We start from the raw sequence: 22,784 nt of genomic DNA on the forward strand, positions 1-22,784 counted from the left end.
CCACCCAGGGATCCCAGTGACTCTATTATTTCAATGAAACTCTTGTCCCCTATGTCACCACGAGTCTCCTAATGGCTGAATCCAATGGTCTTTACTTAATTCATCATTCTTAGTTTACCTCTCTGTTACATTGAAGCTATTGACCACACCATTTTGAAATTCTGTTTTCTTGACTTATATGATTCTGCTTTACTAATTTTTCTTATATCTTAGTTTCTTGCTTCACAGACTTTCTCAAAATTACTTGTAAAAAATCCAGACCTCCTGAGCAGTTAAAAAATAATCTTGGAAAATTTTCAGACTTTCCAAAGTGTTGCAAAAATACTATAGTGAACACCAGTTAAGTTTGCCATATTTACTTTGCCCCTCACTTTCTCCATCCCTTCCATGTATATGTATATTTATGTATATTCACAATTTTTATTCTTTTGCCATACAATTCGAAAGTTAATTGTAGATATAGTATCTTACCCTTATTTTCTTTAGTTTGTATCTCTTAAGAGTAAGGGCATTTTCATATATAACCACAGTGTGATTATCACATTTGGGAAACTTAACATTGATAAACAGTGTTTTTTTTTGTCTTTCATGACAGTTACATTTTTTAAAAAAATATTTATTTATTCATGAGAGACACAGAGAGAGAAGCAGAGACACAGGCAGAGGAAGAAGCAGGCTCCATGCAAGGAGCCCAACACGGGACTCGATCCTGGATCTCCAGGATCACACCCCAGGCTGCATGCAGGTGGCGCTAAACTGCTGCGCCACCAGGGCTGCCCAACAGTTACATTTTTTGAGGAGCTCAGGCCAGTAGTTTTGCAGAATACTCCTTAATACACCTACATTTTAAATTTAGGTTAAATACTTTTTGCAGGAGTATTATGTCCTCAGTGTATGGGCTCAGGAAGCACATTGTGTTATTCTATCCCATTATTTTGTGAGATTGAGTTATCACTTGGTTATGGTGATATCTGACAGACTTTTCCATTGTATAGATACCTTTTTCCCTTTGAAATTAAAAGCATTTGTGGCATAATAGGGATATGCATACTCTAGCCTAATAATCTTTTACCCAATGGTTTTATCATCTGTTGTTTTCTTATCTAAATCAGATATTACTATGGTGATTATAAAATGGAGACTTTACTATTTTTATCATTTTGTTTCTATATTGTCATTCTTCTATAAAGAACTTTTAATACTTTTTTTTTTAATTTAATTTTTTTAAAGATTTTATTTATTCATGAGAGACACACAGAGAGAGAGACAGAGACACAGGTAGAGGGAGAAGCAGGGAGATGTGAGACTCAATCCTGAACCCCAGGATCATGCCCTGAGCTGAAGGCAGATGCTCAACCACTGAGCCACCCAGGTGTTCCTAAATTTAATTTTTTTTAAATTTTTTATTTTATTATTTATGATAGTCACAGAGAGAGAGAGAGGCAGAGACACAGGCAGAGGGAGAAGCAGGCTCCATGCACCGGAAGCCCGATGTGGGATTCGATCCCGGGTCTCCAGGATCGCGCCCTGGGCCAAAGGCAGGTGCCAAACCGCTGCGCCACCCAGGGATCCCCTAAATTTAATTTTTTAAGAGTCAGTATGGACTTTCTTTTTTTTTTTTTTTTTCAGAATAGTATCTATTTCTTTCATTATTCATTTTTGTTCTCACATTATCCCAAATTTTGCTAGAGTGAGCTCTATTAAGATGTCTTCTTTGTCCTTTTGACGTGTCCTTGGTGATTTTTGAGTACTTCCTGGTATAATAGAGTGCTTCAGATTTACCTTACACTTTACCAGACCCTGGCTTAGAACCATCTTTTTTTTCTCTAGGGAACCCTGGTTTCTTTTTCTTTTTTTTTTTATTCATGATAGGCACACACAGTGAGAGAGAGAGAGGCAGAGACATAGGCAGAGGGAGAGGAAGAAGCAGGCTCCATGCACCGGGAGCCTGACGTGGGATCCGATCCCGGGTCTCCAGGATTGCGCCCTGGGCCAAAGGCAGGCGCTAAACCGCTGCACCACCCAGGGATCCCTGAACCCTGGTTTCTTTTGGTGGAGAAACCAAGATCTGGGTGCCAGCTATGTTTCTTACTACTAAAGTGCCATTGTTTATGGCTCTTTCAGTGGGTAGGGCTAGGAGGTTTTTTTTTTTTTAATTTTTATTTATTTATTCATTAGAGACACAGAGAAAGGCAGAGACACAGGTAGAGGGAGAAGGCTCCCTGCAGGGAGCCTGATGTGGGACCCAATCCCGGGACCCCGGGTTCATGCCCTAAGCCAAAGGCAGACGCTCAACCGCTGAGCCACCCAGGCGTCCCTGTTTTGTTATAACTATGGCTTCATATTGATATCCCTAATTCCAGTCTAGTTCCATATGGCTTTTCTTCTCTCAGTCCATGTTTACATCTCTGGTTTTCCACAGTGAGAAACCTGGTAGCAACATTGATAAATTGACTCCTTTGCTCAGTTGTACAATATATGCATAATAGCTTGAAAATTACAATATCAACACTACTAGCAAGTACAAACCTACTAAGTGTGCAGTTTCTTTGCAATTTTTGTTATGCTTAAATATATGTCAGTAAGAATGTGCAGTTTAAAGTTATTTAAATGTCTTTTTTCTCCTGTAGTAAAATTATCAGGGTAATACTCAATTACATTTATGTATTTCTGTTGTGTTCAGTTTTATTTCTTTCCTATCCTTGTTGACTTAATTTTAATTTTGGAATGTATAAAACATTAACGTGGTTCAGAATTCAAAAACCTCCCTTTTGTAACCAAAATAATTTTTGATTTAGGTAAGAGAGAAAAATGAATGCTAAAATCATTGAGATTTTACTTAGGTGTACTCAGAAGTCTAGTCCCATTACTTTTCTTATCTTTCCACTGTCATTAGCTTTTGGTTTATCTCAGTTGCATTAATTATTGAAGATATGAGGAGTTACAGATACATATTCCCCCTTTTTTACACAAAAGATAGTTTACTGTGATACTGCTATGCCATATATATATATATATATATATATGCTGTTTTGTACCTTGCTTTAGAGACATTTACCATTCTTTTTATAGCTTTTTTTGCACATTAGGTAGTCCATAGGTTTTCAGCAAAAGTTTTATGCATGGGCATTAAGGTTGTTTCTAACGTTTTATTTTTACAAATAATATTGCAACTAATAATCTTGTGTGTATGCTTTTTCATGTTACTGGAGATATGCCAGAACTTAGTCCGAGAATTTAGACTTACCATGTCCAAAACAATACATCATTTTCCCAAAAGATTTTCTTTTTTTTTTTTTTTTTTTTTTTTTTTTTTTAATTTTTATTTATTTATGATAGTCACAGAGAGAGAGAGAGGCAGAGACACAGGCAGAGGGAGAAGCAGGCTCCATGCACCGGGAGCCCGACGTGGGATTCGATCCCGGGTCTCCAGGATCGCGCCCTGGGCCAAAGGCAGGCGCCAAACCTCTGCGCCACCCAGGGATCCCCCCAAAAGATTTTCTTAACTTCCATTGTCTGTTATTGAATGATAACTAACCATTATCCTATTACTTACAAAGAAACCACGGTATCATCATTTCTTCTCAACCTCATCAGGAAGTGCTGATGACACATCTTTATCTTTCCTTTTTTTTCCCACCTTCATTTTTCTTTTCCTTTTTTTTTTCTTTAGAGAGTGGGGGTAGGGAAGCGCAGTGGGAGAGGGAGAGAGAGAATCTTAAGCAGGCTCCATGCCCAGTGTGGAGCCCAGTGGAGGGCTCAGTCTCACAACCCTGAGATCATGACCTGAGCTGAAATCAAGAGTCAGATGCTTGACGAGTCGACTGAGCTACAAGGTACCCCCCAGCTTCATTTCCTTAGTTAGAGATCTCACTTTACTTGGTTTACTGTACTGGCTTCCTAACTGGTCTCATTTCTTCCCTGAAACTCCACACTGTTACTAAAACTGTCTGTCTTCAAGCCAAGGATTATTAATTTCTGGAACCTCAACATTTTTCTTCTGCCTCTAAGATAAGATTCAGATGCTTTTGCCTAGATACCTAGGCCTACCATTCCCTGGTCTCCACCTACATCTCCAGCCTAATCTCTAGCCACTTCCAACCATACTGAACTACTTATAGATTCCCTAGACATGTCCTGTCAAGCACTGGAAATGCTTTTTTTTTTTTACCCTCTACATTTCATTTTAATAATTTTTCATAATACAGCTTAGGTATTGCCACCTCCAGGAACACTTCTTGCCAGGTCAGATGCAGTTCCTGTGTTATCCTATAGCACCTTGTGCTTTATCTACATTGACTTCTCTCTTTTCCCTGAGACTTCATACTCCTGTAGGCTGGAGACTTCTGTTAGTTCTTCCTTCTTATTACAGAGCCTGTAGCATAGTAGACATTGAACAGTTAGTGAATATATGAATAAACTTCATCTGTTTACATTTTTTAAAAAGGTATCTATCTTTAGGTTGTCATTTACATGATCCCTGCAAAAAATCCAAAGAGTGCAGATATATATATGAGAAGTGAATGTCTTCCATTACTCCTATCTCAGTCTCTAGTGGAAACTATGATTAGTAGTTTAATATTGGCAAGGGAAGCACAAAATAGATTTTCCAGTTACTATAGAATAAAAATGTCTACTGTTTTGTTCTTATAGATCATCTCTTTTCCTTTAGGCAATGATAGTAAGAAATGCTAAAGATACAGCTCATACAAAAGCAGAACGGAATATTCTGGAGGAAGTAAAGCATCCCTTCATTGTGGATTTAATTTATGCCTTTCAGACCGGTGGAAAACTCTACCTCATCCTTGAGTATCTCAGCGGTCAGTACACTCAGTTTGGTGTAATTATTTGCATTTGCTCCAGAAACTGGGTCAAACAATATTTTCCAATGGAAAAATGCTTTTTCCCCAATGTGATTAAATAGTTCTTAAAATTGATAAATATATGACATAAGGAATTCAGATGTGACCATATGTTTCTTTTTGCAGACAAATACGAAGGAAACTTTAAAGGTTAAATTTTTCCCCCATCTGTAAACTTTTACTTTAATCCTAATTCCCTTGTAATCAGTTACTTAAAATAAGAAACACCTAATTGATACATAGCCATCACGTTGACTGTACTCGGGTAAGATACTATAATTTAAATGAATCACCAAAGCATTTCTTTCTAAACTCAAATGAAAAACTTAGAGTATTTAAGATAATGAGTATTTTTAGAATTGCATCTCTAAACAGAGTAATTTTTTGGTTGAATGTAACCTTTTTGATAGACCAAGGAGTTTACATAGGAAGACATCCACAATTTCCAGGGCTTACTACCTCCTTGAAACTTGTTGCTTCTTAACATTTCTAGACCACAGGTATCTATTTCCAGCCAACATGTTTGAGTTTTCTGAAAAATAGGTTTCACAATGGCCTGTAACATGGAACAGAAAGCTGTAGAATTTAGCAACTGTTTTCTGACTGTTGCCATTTTTTGGGTAACTTTATTTTGAATAATTTCAGATTTACACAGAAAAGTTATAGAAATAGTACAAAGACTTCCCACATACCCTTCATCTAGATTCCCCAAGTGTTACCATTTTACCACAGTTGTTTTGCTTCATCCTTCTTTTCTCTCCCTCTCTATGTATGTGTATACATGTATATGTGTATGTATGTATATACACGTATATGTTTATACATACTTCTTTTTTATCCTGGATTACTTAAGAGAGTGTTGCAGACATGATTTCCCCTTACCCCTAAATACTTCAGTGTATGTTGTCTAAAATCAATGATAGTATCTTAATTCTACTAAAATTATCAAAAACAGGAAATTAACATTGATAAAGTAATATCTCTCAGTTTCCTTTAATCTGGAACAGTTCCTCAGTCTTTCTTTGTCTTTTATGACCTTGACATTTTCGAAGAGTATGGCCAGTTATTTTGTAGAATGCATCAGTTGGGCTTATCTGATGTTTCCTCAGGATTAGATTTAGGTTATGCATTTGGGGAGGACCATCGAAGTGACATTGTGTCCTTCTCTGTTGGATCAGGAGGTACAGGATGTTTATATCTTTATCCCATTACTGTTGATGTTCACTTTGATCACATTTATAAGGTGGTGTCTGCCAGTTTTTTCCCCTGGTGAAGTTTTCCTTTGTAATGAATAAGTATCTTGAGATACTTTGGGATTATTTAAATATCTTGTCTCTCATCAAGCTTTCACATACAGTTTTAGCATTCATTGATTCTTGCTTGAAACAATTAACTATGATGATTGCCAAGTGATTTTTCTTATTCCATTGTGCCTCATTCATTTATTATTTGGCATTCTACTGTAACAAAGAGCTTTCCCTTCTCTCCCATTTTAAAACTTAATTTACTGATCTCTTCATTGATTTCCATCATTGTGGACTCATGGATTCTGAGATTATTCAGTGGGATATAATTCCTTATTAATATTATTGATTTTTATATTCAAAATAATGCCATGCTTTTAACAAAGCCACTGCTAGGTTCCTCTAGATTAAGATATCTGAAAATATGAAATAAGGGCATTCACTAATTTTAATTTGTAAGGGTGGTTTAATTATATGCTAACATTTTTCTGTGTAGGATAAAATGTGAGAGAAATTTTAACCAAGATTATTTTTTTAACATCAGGTCTGAAATCTATAACTATTTTGAAGTTCAAAGATGTAAAAACCTGGAATTCCAAAACTTACATATTTCACATATGAATAGGAACACTGCTAAAAATAGAATCCTGAAGACCTAGTTTTAAACCTAGAGTTTTTAAGATTTTTTTTTATTTTTAATGGACTGATATCTTTTAACTGTGGTTAAAAGGAAAACACAGACCTCTCATTAGAAATGGATTGGAAATGAAGATTGTTTTATTTCTAATGTCTTTTCCTTTTCTTTACAGGAGGAGAATTATTTATGCAGTTAGAAAGAGAGGGAATATTTATGGAAGACACAGCCTGGTAAGTGAAATTTTTTGGTTGCCTGGATTCAGGTAATTGATTCATATAATTAAAAGCAAAGCCCTCTCCCCACTTTGGGCAGCTAAATGATTCAATAAATTGTTCTGGAACCAGTCACTCAGGACTTCAAGGGGGAGAAGCTCTTTGGGATGGGGCAGCTTTTGGAGGTCACATCATTCCTTTGCCCCCAGGCCTTGGGTGGAACGCTCTTCACCAGGAACGCCAGTTCCTAACAGAACCATTCTCACTGGGGCTTTCTTTCCTTGAATTGGTAAGCTGCCTGCCTTGGCTGTGGGTGAGTGTGGTTTTCCGGTGAAACTTTATGTCTGGAACAATGGAAAGTATCAGAAATCATCTCCTCTTTTTTTTTAGACTTTCCAGTTCCCAAGGTGCAGTCTTAGGGAGGTGATAAGCCGGCACACATCATCTGTGGATTGATTCTATGGCCAGGATGGGATCTACCCTTATATTTCTTAAGATGGCATCTGCTTCAAATTAAAAATATACACATCCTTTTGTGAGATGACAGTATTGGGTAACAATAAATCAGTTTATCCTACACATTAATTGAATAGAAAACACTTAAATGTTTTTTCTACCTTAATTACCAAACTGCATTCCATTGTTTAATTTCAGGCCTTTTCTAACACAGAAGCTGCATTTAAGAGCCTTAGGGATGAAGTGCCCTTTTTTGGAGGAGGCTCTCTGAGCCCTGTTGGAGGCTGTATTTGTGGTCCTGCTGGCTGTGAAACTGCCTCAGTCCTCTAGGACACACCCTCTCCATCCTGGAGTAATCTGCAGGATTGCAACATTGTTATGCAGCCAGTATTGCAGTACCTTGTGCTTTTCGAATCCAGACAGGGTTGACTCAGCCCTTTATTCTTTTGAGGTAGATAAATTTGAGTGTCACACAGTTTATAGTTGTGGGCTGGCTGGCAAGAGGGAGGGCAGATACTGTGGGCATGAACTGTATATATGCAGCTATATTAAGGGATGAGCGGGCTTCTAAGGGTCAGGTTATTTATAAGGTATCTTTTGAAACTAAGACTTGATCTCTGAGAATAACGAAGTTCCTATGTCCTGTGGGAGTTTAAAAATGGGGGTGGGTGGGAGAAATTTGCTTTGCTCTGAATGACTATTGGCCTAATTCCTATATAGACAGAACAAAAACCAGTGGTAGTTTGGCATATTCTGGACTTCTTTGCAATTACCAGTATGTTCTGATGGTGAAATAAAACATTTTATAGTTTCACTAAATAAGTGAAACATAAATGTCTTCACGCCTTTTGGCAGCATCTTATGCCATCTCTCTCCCCCATCCCCACCCCCATCCCCACTAATTTGGTCTTTGGTGCATGTCTATTTCTTTCAAGGAATTTTGCTCCATACATAAACTGCTTTGAGTATATTACTCTTTTTAATTTTATTAAATCACTTTTGTTTCCAGCTTTTACTTGGCAGAAATCTCCATGGCTTTGGGGCATTTACATCAAAAGGGGATCATCTACAGAGACCTGAAGCCGGAGAATATCATGCTTAATCACCAAGGTGGAGATATATACTGTATACAATTTTATAGTAGATAATCATCTTAAAATCCTCCCACACAGGTCATGATCATTTTCAAAGCCCCATAGTCATGTATCTATTATTATACATTCTTCCTTCAGAACTTATGGCATCATAATACTTGCTGAGATTTAGGTATTTAGATATTTATGATTGATGAGATTAAAGGGAGTTAGGAATAACCGTGCACTCAGCTGTGTTTTTCGGTTTAATCCTTGCTCTTTATAGCTTGTCATTCTTTTGAAATCTTTACATAATATCTGGTAAGCCAAAAGCCAGTCCAAACTTTAATTTTGGTTTGTTCCTTAAATTGGAAAGTAAATCTTAACCCTATACATTGAGTTTTAATGATAAAGTACATAAGTATTAGAAGCAGTGCTTTTTATGATAAATTTTATTAGTGCTATAAAAAAGGATTAGAATTGAACCAAAATATTTGATGTAGCCTTGGAAAGAAAATGTTTAGTAGGCATCAGTTTATTCTTGCTGTTTGTAACAACAGACATAAAGATCAGAAAGGCTAATATTCTGTACAGCTGTAGGTAGGGCCAACTGAATCTGGATTACATCTTCATGCTACTATAGACAGTTTGATTTATGCAAGAGTAATCTGGGCTAGGTAGACTTCACAATTCACTCATACCCCAAAGGAACAACCAGCCAGCTAGGTTATCGGGGTGCTGGTAGCAGTTGCTGATCCTTTGATGTCTGCAAATTGTTTTAAATTTTTGGACAGGAAGTAGTATGGACAACTAACATTAGTATGAATACATTTCAAATTGTGCTTTCTTTTGTTTTCTTTCTTTTGTTTTTTTTTTTGTTGTTGTTTTGTTTTTTTTAGGAGAAATGCTATACTTAACCAAGTACATCATGGGAATCTATGTATCTCTCTCCCTCCCAGTTCTGCTCCCATTCCCCCAAACCTGGATTCTGATTTTGAACTCTAAGGCAAAGAATAGACTAGGGAAGTGACTAGTTAACTTCTTTGATCCATAAGCTTGACTGTGTCAGGTGGTTCTATGAAAATAAAGGTCATATTTTTTGTCAATAAAGTACACATTTACATTTGTATCAATAGGCCATTGCCTTTTCTTTTCTCTGAAATAAACTTGGAATAGTAGGGTCCCTGGGGTGGCTGAACCACTGGATATCTAATAACAGTTCAGTAAGGCTAAACTTGTTCTTTGTTTTGTGTAAGGTGGTGAGTTTTTCACTTCCTGGATAAGAGATGGTGGTCCCACACCGTAGCAATTTGATTTCTTTTTCTGAACTGGCAGTATTGGCAGAATAAGCTAACTTGTTATAGTGACTTTCTGAGACCATTTTAAAAACTGCCCAGTTAGAGTTCACTGTGGTGAAAGGTTATGTATTTGAAGTACAGTGTCACACCTTTAAAAGGTGCACCATATCTTTACAAGGATTTGTGTACTTAAACAAGACTTTCAAGAATTTTTCTTGAAAGGGCTTGCTTTCTCAGTTGGAGGATTCCTTTTTTTTTTTTTTTTTAAGATTTTATTTATTTATTCATGAGAGACAGAGGCAGAGACACAGGCAGAGGGAGAAGCAGGCTCCATGCAGGGAGCCCGATGCGGCGCTCGATCTCAGGTCTCCAGAATCGCGCCCTGGGCTGATGGCGGCACTAAACTGCTGAGCCACCCGGGCTGCCCCTGGTGGAGGATTCTAAGTATAGGTGAAGCTAGAGCCTTGGAGCAGCTGTTTTAATTTTTTCTCTATTTTCTCTTTACTTTATAGTTTATATCGTTGAAAAATGACTCTGTGGTAGCTTTAAAAAGTTAGCATCCCATTTTATGGGTGGCACCTTGCTAGTTTGTATCTTCAAAAAATATTTAAGGCAGAAAATTGAAGGATAGATTATTGTATTGTATGATACATTCAAACACTGCACATGCTTAGAATTCTCAGAATAACTATGCTATGATCTTTCATTGTAGGTCATGTGAAACTAACAGACTTTGGACTATGCAAAGAATCTATTCATGATGGAACGGTCACACACACATTTTGTGGAACAATAGAATACATGTGAGCTGCATGTTGAAAGAAATATAAGTGGTTTTGGGGGGTAATAGCTAACATTTACCTGGTTTATGTAATAGGGTGCTGTATTTTCTGTAGTACCATTTGGCTCTGTATATTGTTTTTAAACTTCTAATTCAGATGATATGCAAATGGTGAATTTTTTAGGCATGTTATTTTTCTCATTGTAGGGCCCCTGAGATCTTGATGAGAAGTGGCCACAATCGTGCTGTGGATTGGTGGAGTTTGGGAGCATTAATGTATGACATGCTGACTGGAGCAGTAGGTGCACAGTTAAAAGCTGCATGTATTATGGTCTGTGCTGAGTAGTTATTAAATCATATGGCAAGAGACCTTTCCTGTGCTTTTTAAAAATGTTACTGATGGAGTTATTTTTAAAAAATTAACACTAGTAATGCTTTATTGGTAGCAGTATGGGCTCCTATACTTTTAAAAACTTTGTTTAAATGATCTGTCATGTCAATCCTGTGAAATAGGTATAAAATAGATACTGCCCTTATTTTACAAAAGGAGAAAGTAAAGCATAATGTGGCTCATTTATTATCACACGTTAATAATGAAAACTCAGTTTCTTCTGAGATGTTGCTATTCTGTCCTGTTGCTTAAAAACTATAGATCTTTGGGACACCTGGGTGGCTCAGCGGTTAAGCGTCTGCCTTTGGCTCAGAGTGTAATCCTGGGTCCGGGGATCAAGTCCCACATCGGAGCCTGCTTCTCCCTCTGCCTGTGTCTCTGCCTGTCTCTCTTTGTGTCTCTCATGAATAAATAAGTAAAATCTTAAAAAAAAAAAAAACCTATATAGATCTTTAGCAGTCAGCCCATATCACAGGATACATTTTTGATCTCTGTGCATAACTGATTCAGGAAATGGATAATTTTATTTTTTATATGCTAATTTTTCTCACTCTCTTCTACTCCTAGCCTCCGTTTACTGGGGAGAATAGAAAGAAAACAATTGACAAAATCCTCAAATGTAAACTCAATTTGCCTCCCTACCTCACACAAGAAGCCAGAGATCTGCTTAAAAAGGTAGGGCATGAAATGATAAGCCTCAACTGCTAGGATTTAAGTAAATAGAGTTGAGCATACATTTTGAATAAAAAATCATACACATATATTAAACAAAAAAGCCTACAGTTTTTGCAGGTAAAGTACAAGTTTGCTTGCTTAAAGATTTTCTCTCCTTTTTATTCCCAACCAGTGTTTAGTAGTAATTAGTAAAGCCTATTTTCTCAAAATAGACGAGCAAATTCTATAAGTAAAAAATAATCACTTTGACTAAGGTTCCATCAGTTTTTTTTTTTTTTTCCTCCCTAAAGCTGCTGAAAAGAAATGCTGCTTCTCGGCTTGGAGCTGGTCCTGGAGATGCTGGAGAAGTTCAAGTAGGGATTGGCCTTTTTGGTGGTTTGAGGGAAAGAGAATGCTAATTACATGTGTTTGTGTTGGTTGTATGTAGTTTAAAGTATAGCTTATTTTGTGGGGCATATGGGGACTCAATCGGCTAAGCATCTGACTCTTGGTTTTGGCTCAGGTCATGATCTCAGCGTCTTGAGATTGAGCCCTGTGTTGGGCTCCACGCTCAGTGTGGAGTCACCTTGAGAGATTCTGTCTCCCTCTCCCTCCACTTCTCCAGTGAATGCTTTCTTTCTCTCTCAAATAAATAAATAAAATCTAAAAAATAAATAGTATAGTTTATTTTATGATTTGTAACTTCAAACAGTTAATTTGTCAATCCAGTGAAGTCAATTCCCCTTGACTTTTCTTCCTGTTCTTTTTTTCCTAGGCTCATCCATTCTTCAGGCATATTAACTGGGAAGAACTGCTGGCTCGGAAGGTGGAGCCACCCTTTAAACCTCTCTTGGTATGTATACATAAAAGCATATAATTTGAAGGACTTGGTACTTTCTCAGAATAGGAGAATCTTAGAGCATTCAAAAACATTATATTTACAATTCAGAAAACTTTTCACAATCCTTAATTCTGTGCAGTCTTTTCAAGGACTACTGCCATCAGCAATTGATGACTGTATTACCTATTTTTAAGTTGGTTGCCTAAGACAAATATTTCAAGTAACTGAAACTTTTTTACTTTGCTTAATTCAACCCTATTGTATTTTTGTGGGATATAATTTTTTACTCTTATTTTTATTTTTTAAGTTTTATTTATTTAAGTAATCTGCATCCCACATGGGGCTCGATCTCATAACCCCAATATCAAGAGTACCATGTTCTTCTGACTGAGCCAGCCAGATGCCCCTATTTTATTTTTGATTTTGAATTGAAGTTTAGTTGACATATAATAATATGTAAGTTTTGGGTAAGCAGCATAGTGATATAACAGTTACATACATAACAAAATGCTCACCAAGGTAAGTTGGTTACCCTCTGATTCAACCCTATTTTGAATTTGATTTTCTGGGAATTTTTTTTCTTCAAAATACAACATATATGTGTATTAGTTTGCTAGGGTTGCTGTAACAAAGTACCACAAACTAGGTGGCTTACACAGCAGTAGTTCGTTATATTATAATTCTGGAGACTAGATGTCCAAGGTCAAGGTGTTGACAGGCTTAGTTCATTAGGAAGGTTGTGAGATAGCTTCTGTTCCACTCTGTGCCTCTCTCCTAGCTTCTGGAGGTTTGCTACCAATCTTTGGCGTTCCTTGGCACATCACCTGATCTCTGCTTTTATGTTTGCATTTTCCTTTTGTGCAGATCTGCGTCCATTTTTTCCCATTTTATCAGGACATCAGTCATACTAGATTAGGATCTTCCCTACTCTAGAATGACCAAATCTTAACTAATTAAATCTGCGGTGAGGGCAGCCCTGGTGGCGCAGCGGTTTAGCGCCACCTGTAGCCCGGGGTTTGATCCTGGGGACCCTGGATCGAGTCCCACATCGGGCTCCCTGCATGGAGCCTGCTTCTCCCTCTGCCTGTGCCTCTGCCTCTCTCTCTCTCTCTCTGTGTCTCTATGAATAAATTAAAAAAAAAAAAAGAACTGTTAAATCTGCGGTGACCCTCATTCAAATTAGGTTTTATTCTAAGGTACTTGGAGTTAGAGCTTCAACACATGAATGTTGAGGGGGACACAACTCAAACCATAACAATATGTTTATGAGTAAATTAGTTGGTGTGTTAGTTCTTGTCTTTCTTCCACCTCAGAATTTGAGAAAATACAGCTTTTCTTTTCTTTTATTTTCGTTTTTTATTTAAGTTCGATTTGCCAACATATAGTATAATACCCAGTGCTCGAAAAAAAAAATAATACCCAGTGTTCATCCTATCAAGTGCCCCCCTCAGTGCCTGTCACTCACTTACCCCAACCCCCTGCCAACCTCCCCCTCCTCAACACTTGTTCGTTTCCCCGGGTTGAGTCAACTCTCATGGTTTGTCTCCCTCTCTAATTTTTCCCACTCAGTTTCCTTCCTTTCCCTTATAATCCCTTTCACTATTTCTTATATTCCACATATGAGTGAAACCATATGATGATTGTCCTTCTCTGATTGACTTACTTCACTCAGGATAATACCCTCCAGTTCCATCCACGTTGAAGCAAATGGTGGGTATTTGTCCTTTCTACTGTCTGAGTAATATTCCATTGTATATATAGACCACATCTTCTTTATCCATTCATCTGTTGAAGGACATCATAGCTCCTTCCACAGTTTGGCTATTGTGGACATTGCTGCTATAAACATTGGGGTGCAGTGTCCCAGCATTTCATTACATCTGTATCTTTGGGGTAAATACCCAGCAGTGCAATTGCTGAGTCATGGGTAGCTCTGTTTTTAACTCTTTGAGGAACCTCCACACTGTATTCTAGAGTGGCTGTACCGGTTCACATTCCCACCAACAGTGCACGATGGTTCCCCCTTCTCCATATCCTCTCCAACATTTGTTGTTTTCTGTCTTGTTAATTTTCACCAATCTCACTGTTGTGAGGTGGTAGTTTGTTTTTCTGTTTCTTGGGATGAAGGTGGAGGAGGAGGAAAATGATAATTTGGTCCTGGAGTACAAGGTGACTTGCTTTAGAATTTTTACATATATTAGGATGCCTGGGTGGCTCAGCAGTTGAGTGTCTGCCTTTGGCTCAGGGCATAATCCCGGAGTCCCGGGATCAAGTCCCACACTGGGCTTCCTGCATGGAGCCTGCTTCTTCCTCTGCCTGTGTCTCTGCTTCTCTCTCTGCCTCTCTCATGAATGAATAAAATCTTAAAAAAAATATTTTTAGGGAATCCCTGGGTGGCTCAGCGGTTCAGCGCCTGCCTTTGGCCCAGGGTGTGATCCTGGAGTCCCAGGATCGAGTCCCACATCGGGCTCCCGGCATGGAGCCTGCTTCTCCCTCTATGTCTCTGCCTGTCTCTGCCTCCTCTCTCTCTCTCTATTATGAATGAATAAATAAATAAAATCTTTAAAAAAAAATTTTTTTTATATATATAATTGTAAGGAGGCTAATTAACCCTTATGTATCAACTGTCCAGCTTGTCAGGTCATCTTGTTTAAATATAAACAAAACTGGAAAAAAAAAAAAAAAAAAAGAGGGCAGCCCTGGTGGCTCAGCAGTTTAGTGCCTGCCTTCAGCCCAGGGTGCAATCCTAGAGTCCCAGGATCGAGTCCCATGTCAGGCTCCCTGCATGGAGCCTGCTTCTCCCTCTGCCTGTGTCTCTGCCTCTCTCTCTCTCTCTCTCTCTCTGTGTGTGTGTGTGCGTGTGTGTTTCTCTCATGAATAAATAAAAATAAAATCTAAAAAATAAAAATAAAAAAATAAACAGAACTGGGCAGCCCGGGTGGCTCAGCGGTTTAGCGCCGCCTTCAGCCCAGGGTGTGATCCTGGAAACCTGGGATTGAGTCCCACGTTGGGCTCCCAGCATGGAGCCTGCTTCTCCCTCTGCCTGTGTTTGTGCCTCTCTCTCTCTCTCTTTCTCTCTGTCTCTCATGAATAAATAAATAAAATCTTTAAAAACAAATAAATAAAAACAGAACTGCTAGCTATTGTCACAACTAAAAAGCTGACATTTCAAAAAATTAAAAAAAAACACACATTTCCCCACTTTGTTTGCTTTTTCCCCCTGTTGGTTTGTTTCAATAAGGATTCAGTCAAGATCTATACAGTTTGGTTATTGTATTTTTTATGTCTCTTTCCATCTGTAGATACCCCCTCTCAATTCTTCTCCTGAGTACTTACTGAAGAAACTAGAGGGTTCTATCCTGTAGGGTTCCTAACATCTTGATTTTGCTGATTTTATTTTATTTTTAAAAAAGAATTTATTTATTCATGAGAGACACACACAGAGAGAGGCAGAGACACAGGCAAAGGGAGAAGCAGGCTCCATGCAGGGAGCCTGACATAGGACTTAATCTCAGGTCTCCAGGATCACGCCCTGGCCTGAAGGCGGTGCTAAACCGCTGAGCCACCTGGGCTGCCCCAATTTTGCTGATTTTAAAACCCCATAGTGTCATTGACCATATGGTGTAATTAGTTCCCTGTATTTAGATTTTGATTTGGATAGTAGTATTTAGATTTAGAGAATTAATCTGATTGAGATAAAACTTTTGATGTTATATATTTTGGTCAGGAGGCATAATGTATGTATTTGTATTTTTTTTAGTGATGTTAGTGGTCATTGATCATTGCCTACATTGGTGATTCTTAGCTAAGGTAAATTTGGTAAGGTTTGGAGACAAGTTATCACCACTTGAGGAGGAGATGCTACTGGTTTGCAGTGGGTAGAGGCCAGAGATGCTGCTAAACATCCTCTGTTACACAGGATAGGCCCCTACAACAAGAGTTATCAAGCCCGAAATATCAGTAGCGCTGAGAATGAGAAACTCTGGCCTAGCTTGAAGATTTCGTTAGGGGTTTGCAAAATTCTTATTCTAATACTATTATTAATTCTTCATTAGTGAATTTTTCCCTAAAAAGAAACTTAGATTGTTCATACAGGAAAGGCAGGATAAATGTTTGTTTCCTTCCCAGTTTTCAAAATAATAAATTAGTTCTTTAACATCTTCCAAAATTGACCAATGAATTCTGTAATTTTTTAAAAGTATAATTATGAACTTATGCTTTTGAAATATATTTGTGTTTTAATCCATTGCAGTAATTTTTGCTGATGCTTAGTTTTTATCATCTTTGGATACTGGGTGCTTCTTCATGTTGGTTCCCTGGCTCTTTTGACATGACCACAAAGTCTGATGTTTTATCAGGGAGAAGGAATTAAAGAAACAGATGTGGTTAAATTTAGGTGATGTTTTTCATAAGCAAATAGACTCATACAGAGTAGAATACCATTTTTGCTCTCTGAGAAATCTGTAGTCAGATGAAATAATAGGAGAAGAAACTTCAGAGCATTTTATAAATGTGTTTTGTGTTGAAACTCTGCTTCAGTAGTTTTTCAGGTTTATCATACACCTGCAGTAGTCAACTAAGCAAATTATCTCTAATAGAAAATTTAGCCAGTGGACTAGGCACACTGAAGCTTTTTAAGTGGGAAAGACTGACATTCAAATTTTTTTTTAATGGTGTGTACTAATAAAAATCTACTTTAATATGTTTAAAATTTGAAGATGTAATGTGACCTTTGAAACTTCCCACCTGTATTTATTCTTTAGTCTGTGCCTGCTAAGACTATTCTGAGATTTTATTATAGTCAAACCCTGTGAAGAGTTCTAGCTAGAGCCTTCTCTAAAGCAAGTAATGGCATTTGGTTGATATGTATAATATAGACTATTCATCATTTTCTAATTTTGTTTTTCACAAAGCAATCTGAAGAGGATGTGAGTCAGTTTGATTCAAAGTTTACACGTCAGACACCTGTTGACAGCCCAGATGACTCAACTCTCAGTGAAAGTGCCAACCAGGTCTTTTTGGTAAGTGAAAGAATTTCCATGTAGCCATGAGAAAATCAAGTATGAATTCAAGTATGATGGACCCTTTTCAGTAAGAAAATTCAGTTTACTTGCTTTGCGGTTGATACAGATAACCTGAGATACTATTTTTAATTTAGTTATATTTAACGTTTTTTAAGTTTTCTAATTGCTAAGTTAGAAAATTGATTGTCATGATCCAGTATCCATTTCAGCAGTTAGAGTAGGACTATATAATTCTTTGGAGTATATGATTCCTTTTTTAGATAGGCCATTGACTTAAAATGATGTTTGACTCAGTATTTCAATTGGAAGTCACACTATTATAACCATAGGAGAAGAGCTCACTATAACTATTCTATTCCTGAAATAGCTACAGATTTTTGGTACATGTAGTATAACTTTGTAGGGGATTTTTAACCTGTTGATTGTGAATATTTGACATCAAAATATATTGACTGGTTCATAGGAAACAGTAGTAGATTTATTTTCATTGTGGAACTATCTGTATTGATTTGTACCTTGTCTCCTCAAATAGAAAAGCAAAGCTGAGGCACCTGGGTGACTCAATTGGTTGGTCATCTGCCTTCAACTCAGGTCATGATCCCAGGGTCTTGGGTTCGAGCCCCACATTAGGGTCCCTGCTCCATGGGTCTGCTTCTCCCTTTCCCTCTGCCTGCCACTCCCCCTGCTTGTAGTCTCTCTTTGTCAAATAAATAAATAAAATCTTAAAAGAAAAAAGAAGCAAAGCTTTTAGATTTTTTAAAATCTTTTTTTAGAGATTGTAGACTTTGATAACAAAAACCTCATTTTTTTCCTTTGTTACTTGGCATTATCCTTTGTCATTTCTTTTTGGACTACCTCTAGGGAGAATGGAATATGGAGAAAATAATAATTTGGAAGTTGGGTTTTTTTCCTCTCTTATTTCTGAGTTCACTAGATTTGTCACTAATTCTCAATTTTTTTTATACTATTCACATTATAATACATAATAGTGTTGTAGTCTTTTGGGGCAGAGGGTAAGTTCTAAAGTTAGCATGGAATGGAGAAATTGTGTAAAATTAGTCTTAAATCACCATAGTACAGTATAGTTTTGAGTAAATTTTGAATAATAATTTTATAAATGTGTGATTATATAGTGATATAAGAGTAGAGCACATATGCAAAATATAATTTTACAATATTTTCAATTTACCTAAGGGATGAAATATGAATGCATGTTGTTAAGTTTATGTCTACATGAAGCAAAATCATTGTATACTCCTTAGCAAAATCTCTCATGTTCTGTTAGTGAAGTATTCATGATTCATTTTAATTCTTGCATAGCTTTCTTTTTTTTCTCTTGTGATACAGAATTTTGTTTCTACTGATGTGGAGTTTATAGCTTTGATTTAACATAGAGGTCAGGCAGCCCCGGTGGCGCAGCGGTTTAGCGCGGCCTGCAGCCCTGGGTGTGATCCTGTAGACCCAGGATCGAGTCCCACATCGGGCTCCTTGCATGGAGCCTGCTTCTCCCTCTGCCTGTATCTCTGCCTCGCTCTCTCTCTCTCTGTGTCTCTCATGAATAAATAAATAAAATCTTAAAAAAAAAATAACATAGAGGTCTTTTCCTCAGTTGGGCATTGCAAAGTTTCAACTAGTTTGACAATTTTGCCCCCATAAAAAAGTCTAGATATATCTTACCTTGCTTTAAGGAAATCTAGAGTCATGGTGGCAAAAGTTATATAACTAAGCCTTCATTGCCAGTTAAACTTTTCATAATTACTTAAACTGGCCAAATAATAAACACAAGAATAATTCATTTGTTAGGTTGTAGACAGAATTCTTTATGTAAAGTGGATCCCTAAAAATTAATAAAAAATAGTAACATCCCACTTACATGCAGATTGTGATCAGAGCAACTTCAGTTCAATAATTATTTAAATTCCTATCACAGAATTAAAGGAAATTCAAAGCTGAAGAAGGAACAGCCTTGGTCCTCTTGGTAGTTATGGCTTTAGCCCACTAGACTGTGGGGAAATGGCTTCTAAAGTCCACATATACCTGTCACAAAGAATATGCACGGCAGAATTGTACCTCACTCTTTAGGACTTCACCCGAAGGCTTTGTGCTATAACTCATAATGGCTATTCATAGGGGACTATAATAGTAAATTGAAGGGAAGTTAGGTGGAGGACTGATTGTTAAAGGGATAAACATCGACAGCAAGAGGGACAGCTGGGTGGCTCAGTGGTTGAGCATTTGCCATCTGCTCAGGGTGTGATCCCAGGGTTCTGGGATCGAGTTCTGCATCAAGCTTCCTGCAGGGAGCCTGCTTCCCTCTCTGCCTCTGTGTGTCTCTCATGAATTTAAAAAAAAAAAAAAATCTTTAAAAACATTGACAGCAAGAGAAATGACACCTGGTAGCTGGATAGCAAGGCCTAAGAAAGAACTAAAGCTAACAAAACTGCCTGATTGCCTATTACAATTGAGGGTTTTCCACAATGCTGAGGGTTTTCCCTCATACATTCAAGAAAATACCAAATCTGTCTAATCATTGGTATAAAACCAGAGAGATCACACATGCTAAGTTGGAGAATTCTCTTTTTACTAGAGTGTGATAATGAGAAACTAGGATGTGATAATCTTAGTTGCTTGTGTTCATGTAGCTAGAAACACTAGAATTTTCTTTGCATTCCTCTTGGTATTTAATATCTTAACATAGAGCCTAAATTTTCCTATTTTGTTCTACTCCTTTCAACAAATTCAACAATTATTTCAACAAATATTCAACAAAGTGTGGAATATTGTTTGCTAGCATATGGGGCTCAGTAGAATTCTGTCTTCTTGAGGTCTGTGCCTCAAAAAATGGTTGGAAAGAATCTAACTGGTATGAAATGAGATTGGGGAGATGGGAGTATACAGAGTGGTGATTTAGGTGTGCATTGCTGTTTTGGTGTGTCAGACTGAAACCACATTTTCTTGATGTATATGACACAGTGCCATTCTGTAGTCTACAATTACTATCTTTCAGGGTTTTACATATGTGGCTCCATCTGTACTTGAAAGTGTGAAAGAAAAATTTTCCTTTGAACCAAAAATCCGATCACCTCGAAGATTTATTGGCAGCCCACGAACACCTGTCAGGTATTCAGACTTTGTTATTCTCACTTTTTTTTTTTTAACCTAGAAGAGTATGCTTAAGAAATTTATGCCAGGTTACATAAATAAAAGATCTGTCATATTCTCTTTGGTTGACATAAGCACAGCATCTACATCTTATTGTATGCTATATATACTTTCCTTCCTGTGAAAGTTGCTGCACTGGCAAATGTCTTCCTTACCCATTCATTCAACATTTATTGTGTACCAGGGACTGTGTTGCATAATGGGGGTACATGATTAGCATAGGAATTGCCCTTGTCCTGATGAAGCTTACAGTTAGTGAGAAGAGAGTCAAAACAACTGAAGAAGGAAATATAAGAAATATGTAATCACAAGTAGTATCAAGTTACTATATGAAGAAAAATATAAAGAGTGTGGTGGTAGCAAATAACAACAGGGGGGCTTCTGTTCGTGATCAGAGAACCAGGCCTCCCTGATGAAGTAAATTCTAAGAACGAAGAGAAAAAGCCACCTACACAAAAATCAGAAGTATTAAGGGTGTTACAGGTAGAGCAACAGCCCATGTAAAAGCCCTAAGGGAGGAAAAAACTTGGTCTTGGAAATGAAAGGGTGGTCAATGTTCTTCACATGTGAGTGAGGAAGAGAAAGGTTTGGAGAAGTATTTCATCTTAAATGTAATGGAAAGCTCTTTTAAGTGGGGAGTAAAATGATTTAAAAAATATATATATATCATTGAGGGTTTTACACAGGCAGTAATAGAGGTAAACAGACCAATTAGGGAACTCTAGCAGTTAGTCTAGGGGAGCAATGGCCTTTGTACTAAATTCACACAAAAATAAAATTAAATAAAAATAAATGTCACATTACCCCACTCCTTTTAAAAATAAGGGAAATATTTCTTGTGAGATAATCCTTGAGATAAATGAATGATAGCTCTTCCTTGTCTTAAAGCCCGGTCAAATTTTCTCCTGGGGATTTCTGGGGAAGAGGTGCTTCAGCCAGCACAGCAAATCCTCAGACACCTGTGGAATATCCAATGGAAACAAGTGGAGTAGAGCAGATGGATGTGACAATGAGTGGGGAAGCTTCAGCACCACTTCCAATACGACAGCCGAACTCCGGGCCATACAAAAAACAAGCTTTTCCCATGATCTCCAAACGACCAGAGCACCTACGTATGAATCTATGACAGAGCAATGATTTTAATGAATTTAAGGCAAAGAAAAAAAAAAAGGTGGGGAAGGGATGTGTGAGCATCCTATAAGGTGAAACAAGAAGACTCAAAATGACAGTCTCGAAGAGTCAGTGTCATTACATTGAACACTTTGGATAGAGGAAAAATAAACATGGATTTTTAAAAAATCAATCAATGGTGCAAAAAAAAAAAAACTAAAGCAAAATAGTATTGTGGAACTCTTAGGCACATCAATTAATTGATTCCTAGCGACATCTTCTCAACCTTATCACGGATTTTCATGTTGATGGCTCGAACTGACAGTATTAAGGGTAGGATGTTGCTTCTGAATCACTGTTGAGTTCTGATTGTATCGAAGAAGGGTTATCCTTTCATTAGGCAAAGTATGGAATTGCCTGTAATACTTGCAACTAAGGACAAATTAGCATGCAAGCTTGTTCAAACTTTTTCCAGCAACATGGAATCAAAGACAAAAGAAACTTAACAATTGATGTTTTACGTGCAAACAACCTGAATCTTTTTTTTATATAAATATATATTTTTCAAATAGATTTTTGATTCAGCTCATTATGGAAAACATCCCAACTTTAAAATGCAAAATTATTGGTTGGTGTGAAGAAAGCCAGACAACTTCTGTTTCTTCTCTTGGTGAAATAATAAAAATGCAAATGAATCATTGTTAACCACAGCTGTGGCTGCTCGTTTGAGGGATCGGGGTGGACTTGGGGTTTATTTTCAGTAACCCAGCTGCAATACCTGTCTGTAATACTAGAAAAAAAAAATCTATTTAATCATTTCTACTCGCAGTACTGCTATGTGCTAAGCTTAACTGGAAGCTTTGGAATGGGCATAAGTTGTATGTCCTACATTTCACCCTTGTCCTGGGCCTGCATTGCACTGGAAAAATACCGCCACCTGTTCTTATACCAGTATTTGGTTCAAGACGCCAAATGTTTTCAGCCTATGGCTGAAGAAGGATGGAAAAGAGTCAGGATAAAATGCATACTGAGGGCAGTA

At 37.4% G+C, this 22,784-nt stretch overlaps 1 protein-coding gene across 5 annotated transcripts in view; it reads left to right on the forward strand.

The window, feature by feature from the left end:
• Positions 1 to 22,455, forward strand: part of RPS6KB1 (ribosomal protein S6 kinase B1) — a 39,778-nt gene extending 17,323 nt beyond the window's left edge. For 2 of the 5 annotated variants that reach the window (XM_055327398.1, XM_055327406.1), the window contains exons 5-15: positions 4,673 to 4,820; positions 6,916 to 6,973; positions 8,421 to 8,521; positions 10,495 to 10,585; positions 10,771 to 10,861; positions 11,522 to 11,629; positions 11,920 to 11,982; positions 12,384 to 12,461; positions 17,363 to 17,470; positions 20,481 to 20,593; positions 21,524 to 22,455. In XM_055327398.1, coding sequence (XP_055183373.1) covers positions 4,673 to 4,820; positions 6,916 to 6,973; positions 8,421 to 8,521; positions 10,495 to 10,585; positions 10,771 to 10,861; positions 11,522 to 11,629; positions 11,920 to 11,982; positions 12,384 to 12,461; positions 17,363 to 17,470; positions 20,481 to 20,593; positions 21,524 to 21,761 — 1,197 coding nt within the window. In that variant the 3' untranslated portion in view covers positions 21,762 to 22,455. Of the gene's footprint in view, positions 1 to 4,672; positions 4,821 to 6,915; positions 6,974 to 7,164; positions 7,854 to 8,420; positions 8,522 to 10,494; positions 10,586 to 10,770; positions 10,862 to 11,521; positions 11,630 to 11,919; positions 11,983 to 12,383; positions 12,462 to 17,362; positions 17,471 to 20,480; positions 20,594 to 21,523 lie in introns of those variants that run through there. The other 3 variants (XM_055327421.1, XM_055327417.1, XM_055327430.1) reach the window with 3 other exon arrangements.
• Positions 22,456 to 22,784: the final 329 nt, after the last annotated feature.

Source organism: Nyctereutes procyonoides, unplaced genomic scaffold, assembly GCF_905146905.1.
Source record: "Nyctereutes procyonoides isolate TBG_1078 unplaced genomic scaffold, NYPRO_anot_genome, whole genome shotgun sequence".
NCBI lineage: Eukaryota > Metazoa > Chordata > Mammalia > Carnivora > Canidae > Nyctereutes > Nyctereutes procyonoides.